The sequence below is a fragment of the Lissotriton vulgaris genome, chromosome 3_1, assembly GCF_964263255.1.
Source record: "Lissotriton vulgaris chromosome 3_1, aLisVul1.2, whole genome shotgun sequence".
NCBI lineage: Eukaryota > Metazoa > Chordata > Amphibia > Caudata > Salamandridae > Lissotriton > Lissotriton vulgaris.
Window position 1 is genome coordinate 195,737,605 of NC_141689.1, and position 22,565 is coordinate 195,760,169.

A 22,565-nucleotide genomic window follows, 5' to 3' on the forward strand; every position below is an offset into this window, starting at 1 on the left:
AACTCTGTCAAGCGATTATCCGGCTGTCAATGGTAGGACCGTACCCATTCTTTTATATGCCGACGACGCGGCAATTATGTCAAGGACAAAAGTAGGCTTGCAGAGAGCAGTAAACGAATTCTCATCTTATATGGGCAAAAGAAACTTGAAGGTGAACATTTCGAAAACTTTCTCCATGTCCTGCTCCCAAAAGACCAATAGACCCCCATGCTCAATATTTCTGGACCAGCAAAAGATTGCCATAACAGACACATTTTGCTACCTGGGCATTGTGTTTGATAGGTGGGGAAGGTGGAAACATGCAGTGTCAGCCAGGAAACTCGCTTTCAGTCGTGCCATAGGTGCCCTACAAACCTTTGCAGGCAAAATTGGGGGTAAACCCATTCGAGAAATGATACAGATCTACCGGGCAAAGTGCATAGCCACGGCTACATATGGCGCAGGTCTCTGGGGCTTTGAGAATGTGTCCTCTTTACAAACTTGTGAGAACATTTTCATTTGTCACCTACTGGGCGTGTCAAAAACTACGTCGACTTTTATGACTCACATTGAGACTGGTGTTAAATACCTTAGCGACATCATAAAAATATCACCCTGTTTGCTTTGGCACAAGATTTGGACTACAGAGGAGTGTAAATTGAATAGAAACCTCATTAAAGACTGCATGGTTCTGGATGGTGCAGCAAAAGTCAAATGGCTGCGACATGTACAAACGATGTTCTCTAACATTGGACACCCTGAATTTTACGATGATCCAGAGACTTTACAAAGCATGACTAGGCCGGCCCTTAAAAAATCACTAATTACACACCTGGAAAGTGCAAGATGGGACATAGAGAAACTTAAAGGTACAATCCTAAGCTATCAGCAAATTACCCCTACTGAAGGCTTACAATCTTATTTTAGGATCGAAATAGCACCCTATCCTCGCATGCTTCTGACTAGGCTGCGCCTAGGGATTTTCTTCCGCATGGTCACTCTACCGAAACAGAATGATTGGACCTCGCTGAAATTAATATGTCCATGTGACTACCATTCAACACAAAGCAATATTCACATCATGTTCTTTTGTAATCTGTATACCACCCCCAGGAAACTATTCCTTCTACCCCTACTTAAGCGCTGGGGGATAAGAACATGTAAACCTGCATATTTGAAATGATTGCTCTTAGAAGATGTGGATGTTATCTTTGCTGTTTCTTGCTTTTTGAAGTCCGTGATGAAATTTAGAAATTCAATGTGTTAAGTAGTACACGTCAATATCGACCAGTGGAATACGAGGCCCTTTGTCCAATGATTGCTTGTAGATTTTAAATTTTAGAGATATGTTTTAACTATTTGGTAACTTTGCTCAAGTGAGTTTTTTTAAAAATTGTCTTTTAATTCTTGTGCATAAATTGTACTTGTACGCTTTTATGATTTTCTTGATAAAATCGAATAAAGCTTATTTTGAATTTGAATTTGAATTTGAATCTAGTAGAGTGGCGCAGAATTGATAGGAGTAGAGTGGTGTAAAGTGCAGTGGCATAGAGTGCATTGGCATAAAGTAGATTGTTTCAGAGTAGAGTGAACTGTTGTGGAGTGCAGTGTTGCAGAGTGCAGTGGTATACAATAAAGTACTGTAGAGTAGAGTAGAGAAGTGTAGAGTTCAGTGCCCGTGCAGTTGTACACAGTAGATTAGAGTGGTGCCGAGTTCAGTGGCACCAGAGTTCAGTGGCGCCAGAGTTCAGTGGCACCAGAGTTCAGTGGCACCAGAGTTCAGTGGCACCAGAGTTCAGTGGCGCCAGAGTTCTGTGGCGCAGAGTTGCATGCCTTGGCGCAGAGTTGCACAGAGTTGTGGGCCATGGCGCAGAGTGGCACAAAGTTGCGCGGAGTGTTGTGGAGTGGGGTAACGAGGAGTATGCATGCTAAAGTAGCATACTGCCATTAGAGACCACATCTTCAATTAAAATGACCATTATATTTGCACTAACTTACAGTTTTACTGATTAAAAGTGTACAGCGCACAAATGATAATGTGTGGAAATGTCATCACCCAGTGTAGCACTGTGTGTTCTATTTACACTAGTGGTGAATATCCTTGCAATAGGTTTGGTAGATCTGGGGACATTGTGCATCTGTGTCAGGGGGTGGCTACAGGGTGTTTCTTGTGCCAAGGGGATGTGTGTGTGCAGTAGGGTTTTGTGTCTGCAAGTTGAAGTCATTCCCCCAGGGAGTGAAGGGATAGGGAGAGAACTAATCAGGAAGGAAGTAGGAGCAAAGTAAAGAGAAATTTGAAAGCTACATTTATTGTTACATTTCTGTATTTGTAGTTATTGGCATTATTGCAAAACATTGATTTTGTTTTCAGTCTTAATACACCAAATCAAAAATATATTAATGTTTCTGTATAAGCCCATATGCTTGATGTAGGGATTTGACGGGACAAGTGGTGTTTACAGGACAAAAAGACAGGAGTGGCCAACACGGATCGGGGGTGGCGGGTCGGGGGTTGAGTGGGATGTGAAAAAGAAAAAAGTGGCACCCTTGCGCGCCGCTCCATCATCCCGCCATTGTTTCTCTCAAGCGGTCCTTTCCAGGAACATCAAGCACCAGGCTGAGGCTCCCCTGAGCCAAACATAACCCTGGAATGCATCGTTGTGATTGGTCTGCGATCCACGGTTTGTTGCTCAGCCAGGGAATGGGAGCCTGAGCATGTTCTTCACACAGGCTGTAATGCAGCCTGGGTGGAGGACATTCATGCCTACTTAAGGAGTGCAAACGACTCCTCCCCTGCTCCTGCCTGCAAAGCTGCCACATCAGGGAAAAGTTCAAATGATAATAAATGTGAGTTATTATTGTATTATTCATTTATTTCACTGCTGCAAAGCAGTGGGTCGACGCTCCTCTGCATAAGCAGAGGAGCTGCCATTGCTTGAAGATTTCTGTAGCTTTTTGACCCTTGGGTATGCAGATTATTTTTTAATTCACACACCCCTGAAGCAGCCTACGGAAGGAATCTGTGCCTATTCCTTCTGGGCTCTTGTCACAAGGCTACCGATCACAGACCTCTGCAAAGCACCTACACAGACATCCCTGCACTCTTTTGCCAAGCATTATTGCCCAGATTCTTAAGTGTGCATAGATGACCAATTTGCCAGATCCATTTAGCAGGATTTCTTCATCTAACTATCCGTCAACTATCCTCCTGGGAAGAGTTTTGCTTTGGAATTTATTTTACAGGTGAGGAAACTGCAAGTAAAAATATCCATCAGAAGAAAAAGTTACTTACCTACGGTAACAATTTGTATGGTGGATACTCTGTCTAGCTGCAGATTCCTCACTCACCTCCCTTTTTAGGGCTCGCCTGTTGTGCGCAGCACAGCTGGCAAGCTATATAGGGGCTTATCCAGTCTTTATCCACACCACCACTGGCTGGCGATTCCTTGCAGTGCATGAAGCGCGTGCACAATGCCACCAGCCGCCTGCCTGCCTGCCTCGCATTCCCACATCAAAGGCAGCCCTCCCAGCGCATTTCTCACCCCCTAATTATTCACGGCCGGAGGCCGTATCTACTTTTAAAACGTGCACACCCCTCACCCCCCAGTCACTTCATCCGCGCCCACTTCACACGTGCTCTGCAGGTCATAAACAGGACCATCTGCTCCACTCCCAGCACTGCATGACCATCTTCAAAGCAAGCTTGTAACACGAGCTGCCCTCAGACGTTCCAAGACACACACTTTTAATGCTTCTGAGGTCGATAACATGAGCCCCGTTGCATTGACACACACTGCCCTCACACACACAAGTTACTGTCACACACACACCCTCAACCCCTCACCCTCCCTCACCCTCACTCACCCTCAACACCTCACCCTCACTCACCCTCAACCCCTCACTCACCCTCACTCTCACTCACCCTCAACCCCTCACCCTCACTCACCCTCAACCCCTCACCCTCACTCACCCTCAACCCCTCACCCTCAACCCCTCACCCTCAACCCCTCACCCTCACTCACCCTCGACCCCTCCCCCTCGACCCCTCCCCCTCAACCCCTCACCCTCCCTCACTCACCCTCACCTCCTCACTCACCCTCACTCACCCTCAACCCCTCACCCTCACCCTCACTCACCCTCAACCCCTCACCCTCAACCCCTCACCCTCAACCCCTCACTCTCACTCACCCTCACCCTCACTCACCCTCAACCCCTCACCCTCACTCACCCTCAACCCCTCACCCTCAACCCCTCACCCTCACTCACCCTCACTCACCCTCACTCACCCTCACTCACCCTCAACCCCTCACCCTCACTCACCCTCAACCCCTCACCCTCAACCCCTCACCCTCAACCCCTCACCCTCAACCCCTCACTCACCCTCACTCTCTCTCACCCTCAACCCCTCACCCTCACTCACCCTCACCCCCTCACCCTCACTCACCCTCACTCACCCTCAACCCCTCACCCTCACTCACCCTCACCCCCTCACTCACCCTCACTCACCCTCACCCTCACTCACCCTCAACCCCTCACCCTCACTCACCCTCAACCCCTCACCCTCACTCACCCTCACTCACCCTCAACCCCTCACCCTCACTCACCCTCAACCCCTTACCCTCACCCACCCTCAACCCCTCACCCTCACTCACCCTCAACCCCTCACCCTCAACCCCTCACCCTCACTCACCCTCAACCCCTCACCCCTCAACCCCTCACCCTCAACCCCTCTCCCTCACTCACCATCAACCACTCACCCTCAACCCCTCACCCTCACTCACCCTCACCCACCCTCACTCACCCTCAACCCCCCACCCTCACTCACCCTCACTCACCCTCACCCTCACTCACCTTAAACCCCTCACCCTCACTCACCCTCACCCTCACTCCCTCACCTTCACTCACCCTCACTCACCCTCAACCCCTCACCCTCACCCTCACTCACCCTCAACCCCTCACCCTCAACCCCTCACCCTCACCCTCACCCTCACTCTCACTCACCCTCACTCACCCTCAACCCCTCACCCTCACTCACCCTCAACCCCTCACCCTCAACCCCTCACCCTCACTCACCCTCAACCCCCCACCCTCACTCACCCTCACTCACCCTCACCCTCACTCACCTTAAACCCCTCACCCTCACTCACCCTCACCCTCACTCACCCTCACTCACCTTAAACCCCTCACTCACCCTCAACCCCTCACCCTCACTCACCCTCAACCCCTCACCCTCACTCACCCTCAACCCCCCACCCTCACTCACCCTCACTCACCTTAAACCCCTCACCCTCACTCACCCTCACCCTCACTCACCCTCACTCACCTTAAACCCCTCACTCACCCTCAACCCCTCACTCATCCTCACTCACCTTAAACCCCTCACCCTCACTCACCCTCAACCCCTCACTCACCCTCACTCACCCTCAACCCCTCACTCATCCTCACTCACCTTAAACCCCTCACCCTCACTCACCCTCAACCCCTCACTCATCCTCACTCACCCTCAACCCCTCACCCTCACTCACCCTCACCCACCCTCAACCCCTCACCCTCACTCACCCTCAAACCCTCACCCTCACTCACCCTCACTCACCCTCAACTCCTCACCCTCACTCACCCTCAACACCTCACCCTCCCTCACTCACCCTCACTCACCCTCACCCCCTCACTCACCCTCACTCACCCTCAACCCCTCACCCTCACCCTCACTCACCCTCAACCCCTCACCCTCAACCCCTCACCCTCAACCCCTCACCCTCACTCTCACTCACCCTCACCCTCACTCACCCTCAACCCCTCACCCTCAACCTCACTCACCCTCACTCACCCTCAACCCCTCACCCTCACTTACCCTCAACCCCTCACCCTCAACCCCTCACCCTCAACCCCTCACCCTCAACCCCTCACTCTCTCTCACCCTCAACCCCTCACCCTCACTCACCCTCACCCCCTCACCCTCACTCACCCTCACTCACCCTCACCCCCTCACTCACCCTCACTCACCCTCACTCACCCTCAACCCCTCACCCTCACTCACCCTCAACCCCTCACCCTCACTCACCCTCAACCCCTCACCCTCACTCACCCTCAACCCCTTACCCTCACCCACCCTCAACCCCTCACCCTCACTCACCCTCAACCCCTCACCCTCACTCTCCCTCAACCCCTCACCCTCACTCATCCTCAACCCCTCACCCTCAACCCCTCTCCCTCACTCACCATCAACCACTCACCCTCAACCCCTCACCCTCACTCACCCTCACCCACCCTCACTCACCCTCAACCCCCCACCCTCACTCACCCTCACTCACCTTAAACCCCTCACCCTCACTCACCCTCACCCCCTCACTCACCCTCAACCCCTCACCCTCACTCACCCTCAACCCCTCACCCTCAACCCCTCACCCTCACTCTCACTCACCCTCACTCACCCTCAACCCCTCACCCTCACTCACCCTCAACCCCTCACCCTCACCCTCACCCTCACTCACCCTCAACCCCCCACCCTCACTCACCCTCACTCACCCTCACCCTCACTCACCTTAAACCCCTCACCCTCACTCACCCTCACCCTCACTCACCCTCACTCACCTTAAACCCCTCACTCACCCTCAACCCCTCACCCTCACTCACCCTCAACCCCTCACCCTCAACCCCTCACCCTCACCCTCACTCACCCTCAACCCCCCACACTCACTCACCCTCACTCACCCTCACCCTCACTCACCTTAAACCCCTCACCCTCACTCACCCTCACCCTCACTCACCCTCACTCACCTTAAACCCCTCACTCACCCTCAACCCCTCACTCATCCTCACTCACCTTAAACCCCTCACCCTCACTCACCCTCAACCCCTCACTCACCCTCACTCACCCTCAACCCCTCACTCATCCTCACTCACCTTAAACCCCTCACCCTCACTCACCCTCAACCCCTCACTCATCCTCACTCACCCTCAACCCCTCACCCTCACTCACCCTCACCCTCCCTCAACCCCTCACCCTCACTCACCCTCAAACCCTCACCCTCACTCACCCTCAACTCCTCACCCTCACTCACCCTCACCCACCCTCAACACCTCATCCTCACTCACCCTCACCCTCACTCCCCCTCAACCACTCACCCTCACTCACCCTCACCGACCCTCAACACCTCATCCTCACTCACCCTCACTCCCCCTCAACCACTCACACTCACTCAACCTCAACCCCTCACCCTCAACCCCTCACCCTCAACCCCTCACCCTCAACCCCTCACCCTCAACCCCTCACTCATCCTCACTCACCCTCAACCCCTCACCCTCACTCACCCTCAACCCCTCACCCTCACTCACCCTCAACCCCTCACCCCCTCACCCTCACCCCCTCACCCTCCACCCTCACTCACCCTCCACCCTCACTCACCCTCCACCCTCACTCACCCTCAACACCTCACTCACCCTCAACACCTCACCCTCACTCACCCTCAACCCCTCACCCTCACCCTCCCTCACCCTCACTCACCCTCAACCCCTCACCCTCACTCACCCTCAACCCCTCACTCACCCTCAACCCCTCACCCTCAACCCCTCACCCTCAACCCCTCACCCTCAACCCCTCACCCTCAACCCCTCACCCTCAACCCCTCACCCTCAACCCCTCACCCTCAACCCCTCACCCTCAACCCCTCACCCTCACTCACCCTCAACCCCTCACCCTCAACCCCTCACCCTCACTCACCCTCACTCACCCTCAACCCCTCACCCTCACTCACCCTCACTCACCCTCAACCCCTCACCCTCACTCACCCTCAACCCCTCACCCTCACTCACCCTCACCCTCACCCTCACTCACCCTCAACCACTCACCCTCAACCACTCACCCTCAACCACTCACCCTCAACCACTCACCCTCAACCACTCACCCTCAACCACTCACCCTCAACCACTCACCCTCAACCACTCACCCTCAACCACTCACCCTCAACCACTCACCCTCAACCACTCACCCTCAACCACTCACCCTCCCCCTCACCCTCCCTCACTCTCCCTCACCCTCACTCACCCTCACCCTCACTCAACCTCAACCCCTCACCCTCACTCACACTCAACCCCTCACCCTCACTCACACTCAACCCCTCACCCTCACTCACCCTCCCTCACCCTCAACCCCTCACCCTCACTCACACTCAACCCCTCACCCTCACTCACACTCAACCCCTCACCCTCACTCACCCTCACTCACCCTCAACCCCTCACCCTCACTCACCCTCAACCCCTCACCCTCACACAGTGCAATAGGTCTCAGACCATTTCAGTTACAGCTTTAAGAAATGTTTATGGCTTTTTTTTATTTGTAATTCTTTAGCATTGGCTACAGGAAACAAAAATGCTAAACATTTACAAAAAAAACCCATAAACAATTCTAAAAGCACTAACTCTAATGGTGCGAGACCTATTGCATTTCCAATGCTTGTTGATGGATGTGTTATAGCAAAGGTAATAATATCCCAAGATTCAATTTTGTACTCCTTAATGTCGATACTACGTCATTCCTTGACTGAAATTCTTGAAAAAAATAGATGGAAACTGATATGCCGGGGATGGGCATTATATAGATTCTGTGATGTCTTCTGATGCCAAATCTCGTGTCGACAGAAAGCTAGTGCCCCCTACTGGCGAAGTGAGAGCTTTATTGTTTCCAGATCCAGTTTGACGCCTGGGATTATTCTATAGGTGAGGAATCTACAGGTAGATAAAGGATCCACCAGAAAGATCTTTATCACAGGTAAATAATGTTTTCGTCCTGTCTTCCTTCAGGATTCTTTTGTTTCCCTTACTACCCCTTCACACCCCAGTCAATTACCTTCTCTCACACGCTTTGCGCATGTGTAGAAGCCTCTGGAAGTTTCATTGCTGACCACTTGTGTTGCTGCATTTTTCTTTTCTTTCTTTCTCAGATCTCAGACTTGTTTTACACCTCTATATTGGGTGAAGTAGGCTGTTGTCAAATATAAATGTATTATGGATCACTGATTTTTTAATCTATTTGTGGTAGTGAGTATTGAGAAGGTGTCACCATTATCCCCCTCCAGATATTTAGAAGAGGGTGGATGCCTTCCTTACTTTTGTGCTGCGGCCCTGGGCAACATTTGTTAATGATGGGTGATTGTGTTCTTGTCCAGGGTGAGCGAGGAGAAAGAAGTGACTGAGGAACGCCTCAAGGCCGAACAGGAATCCTTCGAGAAAAAGATCCGGCAAATGGAGGAGCAGAATGACCTCATCATCCAAGAAAGGGAAGATATCCTTTGTGAAAGCGCCGATCAGATTGGAGCCTGTACAGTTCGGCATTAACGGGGTGGAAAAAAAAGTGAGGTGACGTAAAGAGAAATAATTGCTCAAATTTATGGTGGGGAATAAATCTGCGTGGGCCGCCATTCAAAGGCAATCAGAGAGATGGCTTGCCAGCATGGGTTGCTGGCTCATTTGAGCTCGAAACTGCTACCCAGCTGTTCCTGTGCTGTTTTGGCGTACTCGGCGGCCATTTGTCACCGAAAATAACAGATTTTCTCTTGTTAAACAGCACTGGAACGGTTTCCGTAAGGATTGTGCACATCAAAATGCGCCTTATAAACTTGTTTTTCCATTGAATCGGAGTGCGCGGAATGGAGTACTTCGGGGCAAAAGCTGTTTCGTAGGTGATGGGAAACCATGTTCTTTCAGAACTTTGCCTTTAAACTAGTTTTTCGTGAAATGGGTTCTTCGCAGGAGGGGGCAGTCTGATAAATGTACTATTAAAACTTTGGCGGCAAGTCGTTACCCACAGTTCTAGTTTGCCTTTCCATCAGTGCACGTAAATATCTTGTCACAGCACACAACCTTTGTACAATCATGCATTCTTAGTTCTGTAATAGCAGGTTTTCAAATTAGTTCAGATATTTTATTTTGTGGATTTCAAAGTTTGGCCTGCGTTTCCCGTCTTGGGCTGGTTTTAGCGTGTACCTCCAGATTGTTTTCTGTCTAACGGTGTGTTGCAGATTTCATATTTGTTCATCGTGTATATTCCGGAGTAAATTATTGTTGTTTACCTGGCTACCACCAGCATCTGACTGAACATGTGTAGTTGTGCGGTGTCTCTCCACTTTGACGTTGTGCACATTGATGTGTACTTCTTTTGGAGAGGTGGTTGCTGTTGCCTTCAGGCTTCAGTTCATTCATCTGAGTGATTTTGCTTTGCAAAGGCCCCATGCTGAACGTTAATTTTACCGCTAGTCAAGGCCCATTGATACTCTTAAATGCTCTCCGTTGCCGAAGAAAAAGTTTTAAATTGCCATTCTGTAGCCTTAATTATGCCCTGGGTTGCCAATTTACCACATACCTCTGCTCTCTGTGAGACATTTAAAACTAGGTTTTGAGGTCCCACAGATGATCATTTGAACCGCTGGGTGATCACTTCTTAATCCATTGCATGGCGCACAAACAGTGCTGGGGCTGTATTTCGTTCCTTTGTTGCCTTCCGGTGTGAAAGGTTTGCAGGGATTCGTTCAAAATGTTTGAATTGCTTGGAATTGAAAACAGTTAGTTTAGCCTTTTCCAGTTTAAGTGGAAGAAAGCGAAAAAAAAGAGTCAAATGAGCTTGCTGTTAATGAAACATTGAAGGGACCATTTTGGGGTCTGAAAGAGGGTTGCAGAAATACAAGTGTAAAGGTATGTTATATCCATTATCAAACAATGCAAGGAAAGTAGAAGAACTAAGATGGAGAAGGAAAGGAGAAGAAAAATGAAGGCAGAGTGCCGCACTTTGAGTATCACTGGTCTGTGACAGAGTATTTTGTTTCTAAATGTTACAAATGTGAACTTCACTTCCTTACAGCAATTGTACTTCAATATCTTAAATTAGTCTGACTGTTATTCATATTAGTAATATAGAATTTACATCTAATGAATATACAAAAATGTATTTTTGGGCTATTTCTGCATCACTCTTCATCCTAAGTAAAAGTATTTCATAACTCAAATTCATAGCAACACTAAATTAATTTAAAATGCTTTATCTGCCAGTATCTCTTTTCAGGCTACCATCAGTATTGAGTGGATTGATTTTGTCTTCTCAACATAATTGGTAATTCCTTGGTTAGTAATAATACGGCAACTCTCAATTGTTGTGATATCTTTTATTGACGAGAATACATAGACAATCTCCTAGTGCCTTCCTGTGCTTTCTGCTACCCTGCATTTTGTATCCTAACCCCAAATTTCTCCTGGGACCGCCCAGCTAAACCCGAACATCGATCTGGGAGAGCAGGTGTCACTCAGATTAAGTCAACATTGCAAGTCCCAGTCGCCCCTAACAAGAAAGGTGACTGTGCTAAAAAACAAAGTGGACTGAAGTAATTAGAATTTTTATTATGTGCTAGCTGTATCAAATGTGTGTTGTCAATAAACACTGTGAAAAAGCCATCCAAAGAGGTGTTTTCAAAATGATACCATAGCACACGTAAAAAGAACAATTGATGGACAGAATGCAGAACAATGTCATACATTCAACTCAGTACAGAGATCTGGGCCTAAATCCATCGTTTTTTTTGCTCACCATGCCATTCCAGTTTGGACCCAGCCATATGCAAATCAGTCTTGACCCTGCGCCCAATGGGAACGGTCCAGCCCAAACTGCCAGGCCAGGTCCTCCCTGGACTGGAAATAAGCATCCTAGGTCCGGTTTCGGGCTTTCAGCCCTCATCAGTCAGGATAGCTTGATTCCAGTAGCATGAAGAGCACGGGACCCACGTCTGGGCATTCTCGTCCCACTCGGGGTGACAAACACAAAAAGAACAATTGATGGACAGAATGGAGAACAATGTCATTCACCCCAGTACAGAGATCTGGGCCTAAATCCATATTTTTTTTTGCTCACCATGCCATTCCAGTTTGGACACAGCCCAGACGTGCGTCCCTTGCTAACTGTGCTACTGGATTCAAGTAGCCTGGCTGATAAAGGGTAATACCCAGAAACCAGTCCCAGGATGCTTGTTTCCGGTCCAGGGAGGACCTGGCTTGGTAGTTTGGTCTGGATTGTTCCCATGAGGCACAAGGTCAAGACTGATTTGCATATAGCTGGGTCTAAACTGGGGTGGCATGGTGAGCAAAATAACAATGGACTTAACCCAGATCTCTTGACTGTGGGTGAATGTATGATTTATTCAGCATTCCGTCCATCATTTGCTTGCGTAGCACTTTTCACCCTAAGTGGGTTGGGTATGCCCAGACGTCGGTCCCTTGCTCACTGTGCCACTGGATTCAAGCTAGCCTGGCTGAGATGGGTAATACCCAGAAACCGGTCCCAGGATGCTTGTTTCCAGTCCAGGGAGGACCTAGCTTGGCAGTTCGGTCTAGACTGTTCCCATGAGGCACAGGGTCAAGATTGATTTGCATATGGCTGGTTCTAAACTGGGGTGGCATGGCGAGCAAAATAACAATGGATTTAACCCAGATCTCTTGACTGGGGGTAAATGTATGATTTATTCAGCATTCCGTCCATCATTTGTTTGCGTAGCCAGAGCACACGTAATCACCAGATATTCTCATACATGAATTGAATGAGAGCTTATGACACAACAGTTTACATGTAATGAATGATATGGGACTGGTTAAAGTGAGTCCAGTCAGTGGCCCATTACAAATGTATATGATGCCCACAAGTGAATGGTGTCTTCTGAAAGGTGGTGTTCATAGGTGCGTCTCTTGAGATGACCAGCTTATCAAATGGGTATTGGTGGTACTGTTTGCTATGGAGTGCTGTGTATATTATTTGTACTTTTTGAAGATAAAGTGGGCTTCAATTGAGAGTCAATCTGTGCTCATTAATACAGGTTAAATGCCCAAAGCAGTCCAGCATAGGTTTGTACTTGAATGGAACCCTTCCAGTACATAAAATGTGCTCTAAAATGTCTCCCTCTTTGTATGTGTGCTGTACAGTGCAGCATACATGCAAAATTAGAGAAAATGGTAGACTTTTCACATTTGCTCTACCTTTACGCCAGACTCAAAGGTGTCATTTTTTTGGTGCAGATCCTTGTCTGCTAGTGTTAGGGGATGGAGATTTGTGTCAAAAACATGGGGTGGCTGCATGGAGAATGCCCCTTGAAACACACTAGCACATAGTGCTACTTCGCATTACTTTAGACAACTTTTCAACGCAAAACATGATTTACTTTGGAAAGTACATCCCACTGCATCACTTTCCCAGGTTTATGTCACTTTTGTGATGCAAACCATGGTTAAAGTGTTAATAAATCTGAATCTTAAGGAGAGGATGTTATTGGCCATCACCCCCACTTCAAAATGTGTTCCATCACCACAGTTGAGCCCGTGGATTCCGTGTCCGTGCAGTGCAGAAGGGGAAATTCCAGTTTGGCCTTGGTTGTAAAGGAAGCCTACTCTACCGATGATTGTTCTGGTATTCAGCATGCAAGGAAATGTTGTGTAATTCACTCTCCTACCAAAAGAGGGGTAGGCGACCAATCGTGATTGTAAGCCGTACACCTACCCCTAATGTAGTAAATGAAACCAAAATGCTGCTTGTTCTTCTCGGTATTCTGTTACTATGTGGTCTATTGTTTATGGCTATTTTACTTCACTCTTGGTTAAAAGGACGTTGAACCCTCACCCACAGCCTGTGGCATGTTTCATCCTTGACCCTTCTTCTATGTTGAAATTAACATCCATATTGCAAGCATGTGCAAGAATGTGGCAAGGTGTCAATTTGCTTCAAAAGATGGATAACTTAAAAAGGGAAAAAACAAACGACCATCTCTTTCTTTCGCTAAGTGACTAGACTAACCACAATGCAAAACAAAAAATGCAAAGCATAGAACTACGAGAGAGTTGACGTGCGCCAGATTACTACAGCCACGAGGTACATTTACGTGCATTTAAGATTAAGGTTGTTGTGAAGATTTCTTGGTCTCCCCTCACTCTTTAAACGTGTTCCCCGTTGTCTCCAGTTAGTTTTGCATTCGGCTGAAATGCTTGAATTGCTGATGTTACCCGAGTGAGCGCCGCCGGTGCCTCGCATGTTTGTTCTGCTCGAGCACCACCCACGGAGCTGGATTCGGTGAAATCCTTGCATTTCTAATGCCGAGCCTCTTTCCTCTGCGCCCCCTCCCTCCCTCCTTCGGCGGGGCTCCCCACGCTGTGCTTTCAGCCGCCGAGTCCATGGTTCCCGCCCTCCTCGAGCCGAGCGGCGCCCCCAGGGCGGCGGCGGGATTACTACAGCAGCCCCGATGATCGGCGCCCCAGGAGGCGACATGATGCTAATACCCCTCGATTTTGTCTTTTAAGAAAACTGCTGAGAGGCCATAATTTTACTTTTTTTTGGTACGTGTCCCGTTTTCATTAACGCGTCGTAATTAATGGAGTTGCGGTGACTTGTAGCTGTAATGAGTTCTAAGCATAATAATGCACTCCTTTCTAATAAGTGAGCACTGCTGGGGTTTAAAAGCATACTAAATCAGTCGCCGTACTATAAATTTATTCGCTTTTTCCCCCAGCATTAGCTTTAATAGTAGTTATTTACATAAGCATACATCCCATTACCCGCCACCAGGGCTGGGAAACATGCTGAACTCTTCATATTTTCATATAATTATTGAGCATAATGGCTTGATTTGCATTTCTAAACAGTGATGTTTCTGTCAGCCCTCGGAATGGTGTCTTTACGCACTCCCTATTTCACATCCACTTACTTGACCTCGTTCCGTTTTATGCTAATCCGCCTCCCTCGCGCATCAGCAGCGGGACAGATGCGGCGCCTCTCACACACAAATCAGAGGCGCGCCTCCCCGCCCTCCCATCGCCGGAGCCTCGGAAGCGGCGCATCGGCACTTTTTGGGCACTTTGTCACTGTCACAATCCATTTTGCGACCGTTAAACAGCTGCATCGCAGGATGTCTCAGCATGGTATTAACGTGAGGGCCCCTAAGACGTAATGTTGGAAGGTAGCTTTAATGTGACCACGGGGGATGCGACGCTGCTATCAGAGAGAGTTGGGTTTCATACATTGGCCTGCTCGCGAAGGCGCCGCGGAGCGCGCTTCCAAAGGCGCGTGAAAGCCGCGTGCTCTTGTGGCGGGAGTTCAGCGGGCTTGAGCTGGCCACGCGCCTGTCGTGCGCTTTGGCGTCTCTGTGGCGTCTCATCTGCTCAATGACCGAAGGAAGGCTTGAAGTTGCGAGGAGTGTTTTCTTTTCCCGTGCTGGAACCAGTGCTTTAAATGGGAAAAAATAAGTGCCGGTACTCATTAAAGTGAACTAGAGGTGTGGCAAGTGGGCGGGGAAAAGGCCTAGATATTATGATGCATAATAACTTGTATACCAGTTGCAGCACCTATCAAAACACAACGGAAATGCATTTATGTTAACAAAACAGTTTACATCATTACACAAAATGAAAGCCAAACAGCATAACATGTTAAATGTAATATTTGCAACTTCTTAATGTCATACCGTATTTGTTGTTTGGCACAATGCTGTATATCATTAAGCGTGCACATACACAAAGAAACAAGCAGACATGTACACAAAAGCTGCTGAGCTAAGGACTGCAGAAGCACCTTGGCTGTCAGAGGCAGTTTCTTCTCGGGACAGCCTAGTGCTCACCAGCACCAGAAGCCAATTAGCTTACTTTTCATGAGTACTGGTACTCTGCTAGGCAGTAGCGAAGTTCCGGTATTAACAGTGATGAAAATAAGAAGTGCCAGAACTCAGTTCCTGTGAGTACCGGCCCCTTTAAAACACTGCCTCTGCCCTTTTTCCTATGGCCAGGCTCTTCCTGTCTCTTGCTGGTTCAGTATCTTTACATCTACTCCTCTTCTCCGTTCGCAATTCCCCTCTCATTTCTACCCCGCCTCCAACCGACTCTCCCTGGTTCTGCCCCTCTTACTTCCACCTCTAGCTTACTTTCTACAAAAGTCTTACATTTTGTCACTGTTTTTTCCTCCACTTGCCTCATCTTCTTTCTCCTCCATAATGTACCCATACCCTGCATTTGTTACCTGGCCAGTAATTTGTTGCCCTATATTGAATTATTTGTGTTGATAGAGCACACTTACTGTTGAGGCCTGTAGACTTGAACAAAAAAACTTGCTAAATCAATTCAATTCAATTCTTTATTTATGGTTTGGAACTCATAAGAGATCCACATAAAATAAACATAACCTATATTTGTACATACACATACTTTACACAACAAGATTAAAAAAAGCATATACTATTAGGCATTTGATTCCCTAACCCTGTAATAGATATCTAGAAAACATTAAAAAAAGTTAAATATATTAAAGCAAAACATTTCATTGGGCGGATTGTACAAAGCATTTAAAAAAGAGCTCGCCAATAAGAGACCCAATTTTAAACATATATGTCTAAACCACTTTCTAAGTAATGTCCGCAAAGCTGGGCATATAAAGAGAACATGTACAACATCCTGGGTGAACATATTGAAAGATGACAAATTGCTGGGGACCCATACCGTCTAGATGTTAAATTGTTTAGAGGAAGGAGGTCCTGTCTTAAGAGGAACCAGAACGCCGTATTCCGTGAGGTATATTCCATGACACGTACGGTTGCATTTTCTTATATAGGCAGGAGTCAATAAATGGTGAGGGGCCCTTTTTTGCAAGAATTGCCTCCCTGTCAAGGCTAAAACTCAGTTTCCAAGTGGCCAGTTTTAAAACAGCCTTCAACTGGCCTGGGGACAATGTAAACAAAGTTAATTCATCTAGTTGAAGGTATTCAACAGCCTTTCTAAAATTCCTCACAATTCTAGAGTGTTCTTTTAGGGATCCCAACAATTCTTTTTTCATGAGACTCCGCTTGGTTCCGGGTCCCGCCCGAGCCATGCACGACACCCAGCGGACAATCCCTGCTAAAGCCTGCACCCAACTACTACGGATTCCAAACTCTAATCTAAGAGCAGCCGATGTGCAGGTAGTATTAACCGAGGCTAGTTGTAGGAGGATCTTTCCCTCTACAGTATGCAGAAAACTCCATTGCCCTAGATCAATTAATTCAACACCATAGAGCAGGGATGCTGAAATCTTTGCGCGAAAAACCTCTAGCAAATAAGGGAACTGTCTTTTCCCCGTCGCGCAATATAAGGCACTCAGACTTTTACCCTGGGCCAGAGCCTTTCGAGAATTGTTAGCAACATGATCCTTATCGCTCAAATTGGCAAATATTATCTTCCCTAAGAACACGTAGGAATTCACCACCTCCAACCTGTCTCCCCCCACCGTCCACTTAAAGTTCTCATATTTCGCCTTTCTCCTACCTGCCATACACATGATTTTACTTTTTGATACGTTTATTTTCAGGTGATGATTTTCTGCATATATATGAAGTGCTTGTAGACGATTATTCAAACCTTTCGGTGTTAAATCCAGTATCAGAATATCGTCCGCATATAGCATACAAACAATTGGGGAGCCACCTAGTACTGGGGCGTTACCAACACTTGAAGACAAAAACGAAGGTAAGACCGAGATGTAAAGAGAGAATAATAATGGCGCTAATAGACATCCCTGTTTCAATCCATTTGCAGTGGGTATCGCCTGGGATAGCCCTCTTTCGCCACCCAATAATACCCTGCACCAGGTATCAGTATGGAGATCCCTAACTAAATCTAAGAACTATGAGGGCATTCCGAGAGAAGATAGCTTCCTCCACAGCAGGGGGCGATCAACTTTGTCGAATGCTGTGGAGAAATCTATAAACGCAGCATAAACTCTTCCACCTCGAGCCCCTATGTATTTATCCAAAATTATCTGCAGGGCGGATAATTATCCATTGTGCTGTGACGCTTACGGAAACCCGTTTGCTCCAGTGGCAGCAACTGACCCCCCTCTACCCAGTCAGATATTAATGTTAACAGGCATTTCGCAAATACTTTCCCTATAGCATCAAGCAAAGATATTTGTCGATAGTTTTGGGGCATATTCCTATCCCCCTTCTTAAATAGGGGTACCGGAATACTCCCCCTCCAAGATGGAAGAACAGTTCTATGTAGGAAGCAAAATCTGTATACTGGAAATAAGATTTTGCTCCATGATTCGGCATCCTGTTTTAACACCGAAACTGGGAGCTCATCAGGGCCAATGGCGCCGGACGAACGCAAGTCCTTTATGGCTGATTCGATGATCTTTTCGGAGGGCGGCTCAAACAACGGTCCAACATCGCCCACCCTTCTGTCGTCCACAACAGGCCTATTACCAGCATATAATTGCGTGACATAACCCACCCAAACTTTCTCGGAAATAGGGGGAGGGGGGAGGGACCTAATTCTTGTTCCACAACCCTCACCAATGAGAGACCAGAATAGTCGTACATTCCCTCTATTTACAGCCTCCCTTAACTTTATCCATAAGGAATCTTCCCTCTCTTTTTTAATTTTTAGCCTTACTCTCCTTCTCCTTCTCCTTAGTAAGGTTATTTTACGAGACCTTTCTGTGGACCTATTCAAGTATTGTTCCCTAACCAGTGTGTTTATTTCTTTATTAAGCAGGCGTAAGGAACTAGGGACAGGATGCATATTTCTATGCGAATTAGGTTTCCTTGCGACCAGGATTACCTCCTTCATAAATCCCACAAAATACGAGATTTCCAACCCTTTCCAACTAGGGAGTTCTTTTACAGTTTTATCTAATAAAATGGACAAGCCCCTTAGGGCCCTTGTATTCCAAAAACATCTCCCTGTTTTACCACTAAAACTAACCTGATCACCATTAAGCGACCATGGATCCGTTTCAGGTGGATTTATATTAACAGTTAGGGTTATCACATTGTGATCGCTGTTTAGGGTTTTAGTGACTATCAGATCTTTTAGGAGATAAAAGGAGTCATTATCCACAGCTACGTAATCCAAAATAGACTCACCCTGATTGGTTTTGTGAGTAAAACTTGCTGGAATGTCAGAGGGAAGCCTGCCATTTACGATGATCCCCTCCAATTCAGCCAGTTCTTCCAGAAACAATTTCCCTCTCTTATCTGTTTTGATGTTACCAGGGAATAGAGCCTGTGGGATCTGTAATGATTCCTATTTATATTTGTTTCTGAACAGAGCTAAACTCGTATTAGAGACCTTACAATTAAAGTCGCCCACTAGAATTATGTGGGTTGCAGGTGCTTTGGCCTTAATACTCTTTATCTAAGAAAAGACCTGTTTCACAATTACATTATAGCAAGCATCTGGGGGGATGTAAACATTTATCAGCGTAATAGATTTGGCCGCCTCAACCTCAGCATGACCAAACAATGTTACCACCTGAAAGAGGTTACTTGAATCCAAATAGTGGGTGAAGTTCCACTTGATCCGATTAGATAAGAGACAAGCAATGCCCCCTTTTGCATGACCTCTCCTGGAAGGAATAGCTCCACCTTCCAAAGAAATATAGCCCCCTCCAGCAAGAGTTCTATCCACACACCAAGTCTCTTGGAGACAAATCACGCTAGCATCAAACGAATGGAGGAACTGAAGTTTATCTGGGCTGTTTTTTATACCTGTAGCATTCCACGATAATATCTTTAAGTCACAACTAAAGATGAGAAAGGGAAATCATGTTATCTGTTGTCCTACTAGAAAGGACACCAGGTAACCAGTTCCATTGGGCACTATCTTCAACCATATCTCCGCGGGATATAGCAGGAGGAGGATTTACACTAGAGACAAGTCGTGTATTTTTAGAGACACAGATTTTTAGGTCATCAAAGCCAGCCAGACCACCCAGTCGACTGAGGGGGGGGAGAAATGCTTTCCCCTACTAATAAGCCATTCCGTAGGCCCCCCAAAATTGGAATAACATCAATCCCACGACTTTGAAAAAACTCAGACTGTTTCACAACGAGATTGGCAATGAGCTTAGAGTAGAATTTCACCCTAGTCAATACTCCAGTTTCCAATCTCCAGATTGTTACCAGGTCAATGTCATTTGAATTAATCAATTTCAGGCATTCTAGCTCTTCAAAACTTTTAAGTAGGCGGGCCCTATTTAGAATCAAGTCAGTATCAAACAATGGGAGGAAATCCAAAATAACTGTGTCAACGCTTTTCTCTTCAATTGCAGCTTGGGAACTTTTAGAAACCTCTTCCCTTCCTGCCATACCAAAGCATTTTTTTATACTAGGGACAACAACGGTAGGGGCACCAGAGACAGGTATAGTTGATTCCAAGATAGGGGCTGACATACTAGGCTTCCCCTCATCAGCATTAGGGACCCCCAAATTGGAAACCGCACATCTAAATGAAAGATCGCCATGCCCTACCGGTATCTCCCTATTCAACACCAAGGGAATTTTTTCCTCAAGTGAAAACATTTCTTCATGATTCCCTTCCGAGTTGGACGAGGAGATATCACCTCTAACATCCTGCTTCTCAAAATGAATCCTTCTCTGCCTTCCAAATCTACGAGTAGGTTTCCTCTTTTTACCTTTGATCTTTTTTGGGACGCCCAATTTTCCATTTTTTTCCTTATCCTCCATCTCCAAGGTAAAAATAGGAAAGAATTCTTTATCTACCCTTGATTGGGGCTGAATTACAATTTCCTTATCCTGGGCCGAAGGTGCCAAAACCGAGGAAGAAGCTTCATCCACCTTGAGCACAGGCACCTCAGCTACTTTTATTTCCAGGTCAGGAATTGCTACAAAGTTTCCTAGAGGGGGGCCGGTAACAAAGATTTCACCTTTTCAACAATGGGGAGAATTTCTTCACCTGGAATGATTTGATCTGAGGTTATAAAATTACCTGGAGACGTTTTTCCCTCCACATGATCTACATTCATTCCAGCCCCAAACAGCCCTAAATCAGAAGTCCCTCCAGTTTGCTTAACAGAAGCTTTGTTCAGTAGGACCTTCAATATCTCATTGACCGTTTCTAAGACACAGTCCGACCCCCCCCCCTACAAATTTTTCTAATAAAGATAGAATTGAAGAGAGTAGCCGTTCTAAGGAGAGTAGGGTGTCGGAGACAGGTTTATCTGGTTTAATTACGGGAATGAGAGTAATACCGCTACGGTTCATCTCTGGGCTCATGGAGATGCTAGAATGAGAAGTCATACATTGAGATTGAATAGAAGGTGTGCTGCTAAACAAATGGAGCCTCGAGGGGACAGCAGCCAGCGGAGTGTTAAAAGGCTCACAAATCTGCCTAGAATCCTCCGTCATGTATCTCCTGCATACCTCCATATCAGAGTCCGTCAATATATTATCCCCACTCCTTGGTACCTTCATCTGAGTGGAACCATTAGCATCATATAAACCTGTATCCCTAGAGGTCAGAATAGATTTATGCAAATCAGTATTCACTGTTTTAGGACACCGCTCTACAATAACATCAGTAGTGGGCAATACAGATTTACTTTGGATCTTAGTAGATAACAAATTCTCAACAACCCCAGATCCTCCTGCAGTTCCCTCTCCTGAATCATCATCGACCGTTAATATTGATTTGTGTACAACAGTATTGTCTTTACCCAAAGGAAATTCCAAACGCACCTCTACTGCGGGATTTTTACCCTTAACCCTTTCCCACAGATTGAATAGCTGGCATTTTCCCTTCCGCTGTGATGCGTGAATGCTCTTATTACGGAGAGAGTTGGATTTCGTTTTGGTACAAGTCCTTCCTACCAACACTTTCCCTGATCTTAGCAGTCATAGCGAGATATGGAAGTGAGTATCAATAAATTTAAGGAAAGAAAAAAATATTTGCGGGGGAAGTAGTTTTGGCAGAGTGCAAAAGGTACTAGTTGAGCATATAAAACATATAGAAGAGAATAAAAAGCAAGTGATAAAATCTGTGCAGTTGCAAACGATGACAGAGCAGTTTATGTGCGATTAGAGAGCAGAGTACCAAACCAATATGTAGGAACAAATTTGTAAAACAGAAAATAAAATGAAAATACGTGGGCCCGGCCCGGCCTACTTCAGTCTCTGAGGGTCTCAGAGGGTCCGCCCTTTGTCCGGGCTTCGTCCGTCCCGCACGCGTCTCGCTGGCGCGGAGATTCTATACCCTAAATAAATACACAGATAAGTAGCAGGCGGGAAGATGACCAGGTGCAGGCGATCAGCGCCGCACGGAATCCTGGTCCTCGTAGTCCCGCCTGGCTCTTGCGGGGATAGAAGGCGGGGCAGGCAGCGTCTGTGATGATAATGGCAATCTCCTGCCAAAGTCCTCTGTAGTTGGCGGCACGAGCGGCTCCCGCAAAGCGGGGGCCGCGAGATGTGGCGCGGTGTCCAGCACAAGGAACACAAAAGTCAGCAATAGGCAGCAAGCAGAGAACAGATCTGCCAGTGAGTGCAGCAACAGTTCAGGCAGGCAAGTAACAATCCAGCAAGGCTCACCCTCCACACAGAACTAATTCGGGAGGAGGCGGGAAGATGACCAGGTGCAGGCGATCAGCGCCGCACGGAATCCTGGTCCTCGCAGTCCCGCCTGGCTCTTGCGGTGATAGAAGGCAGGGCAGGCAGCGCCTGTGATGATAATGGCAATCTCCTGCCAAAGTCCTCTGTAGTTGGCGGCACGAGCGGCTCCCGCGAAGCGGGGGCCGCGAGATGTGGTGTCCG

The 22,565-nt window shown here is 47.4% G+C and overlaps 1 protein-coding gene across 1 annotated transcript in view; it reads left to right on the forward strand.

The window, feature by feature from the left end:
* The window catches only part of KIAA1328 (KIAA1328 ortholog), an 898,127-nt gene that overhangs the window by 147,936 nt on the left and 727,626 nt on the right, over positions 1-22,565 (forward strand). Inside the window, exon 5 of the mRNA XM_086960312.1 lies at positions 9,144-9,259. Within this exon, the coding sequence (XP_086816438.1) occupies positions 9,144-9,259 (116 nt within the window). The remainder of the gene's footprint in view (positions 1-9,143; positions 9,260-22,565) is intronic.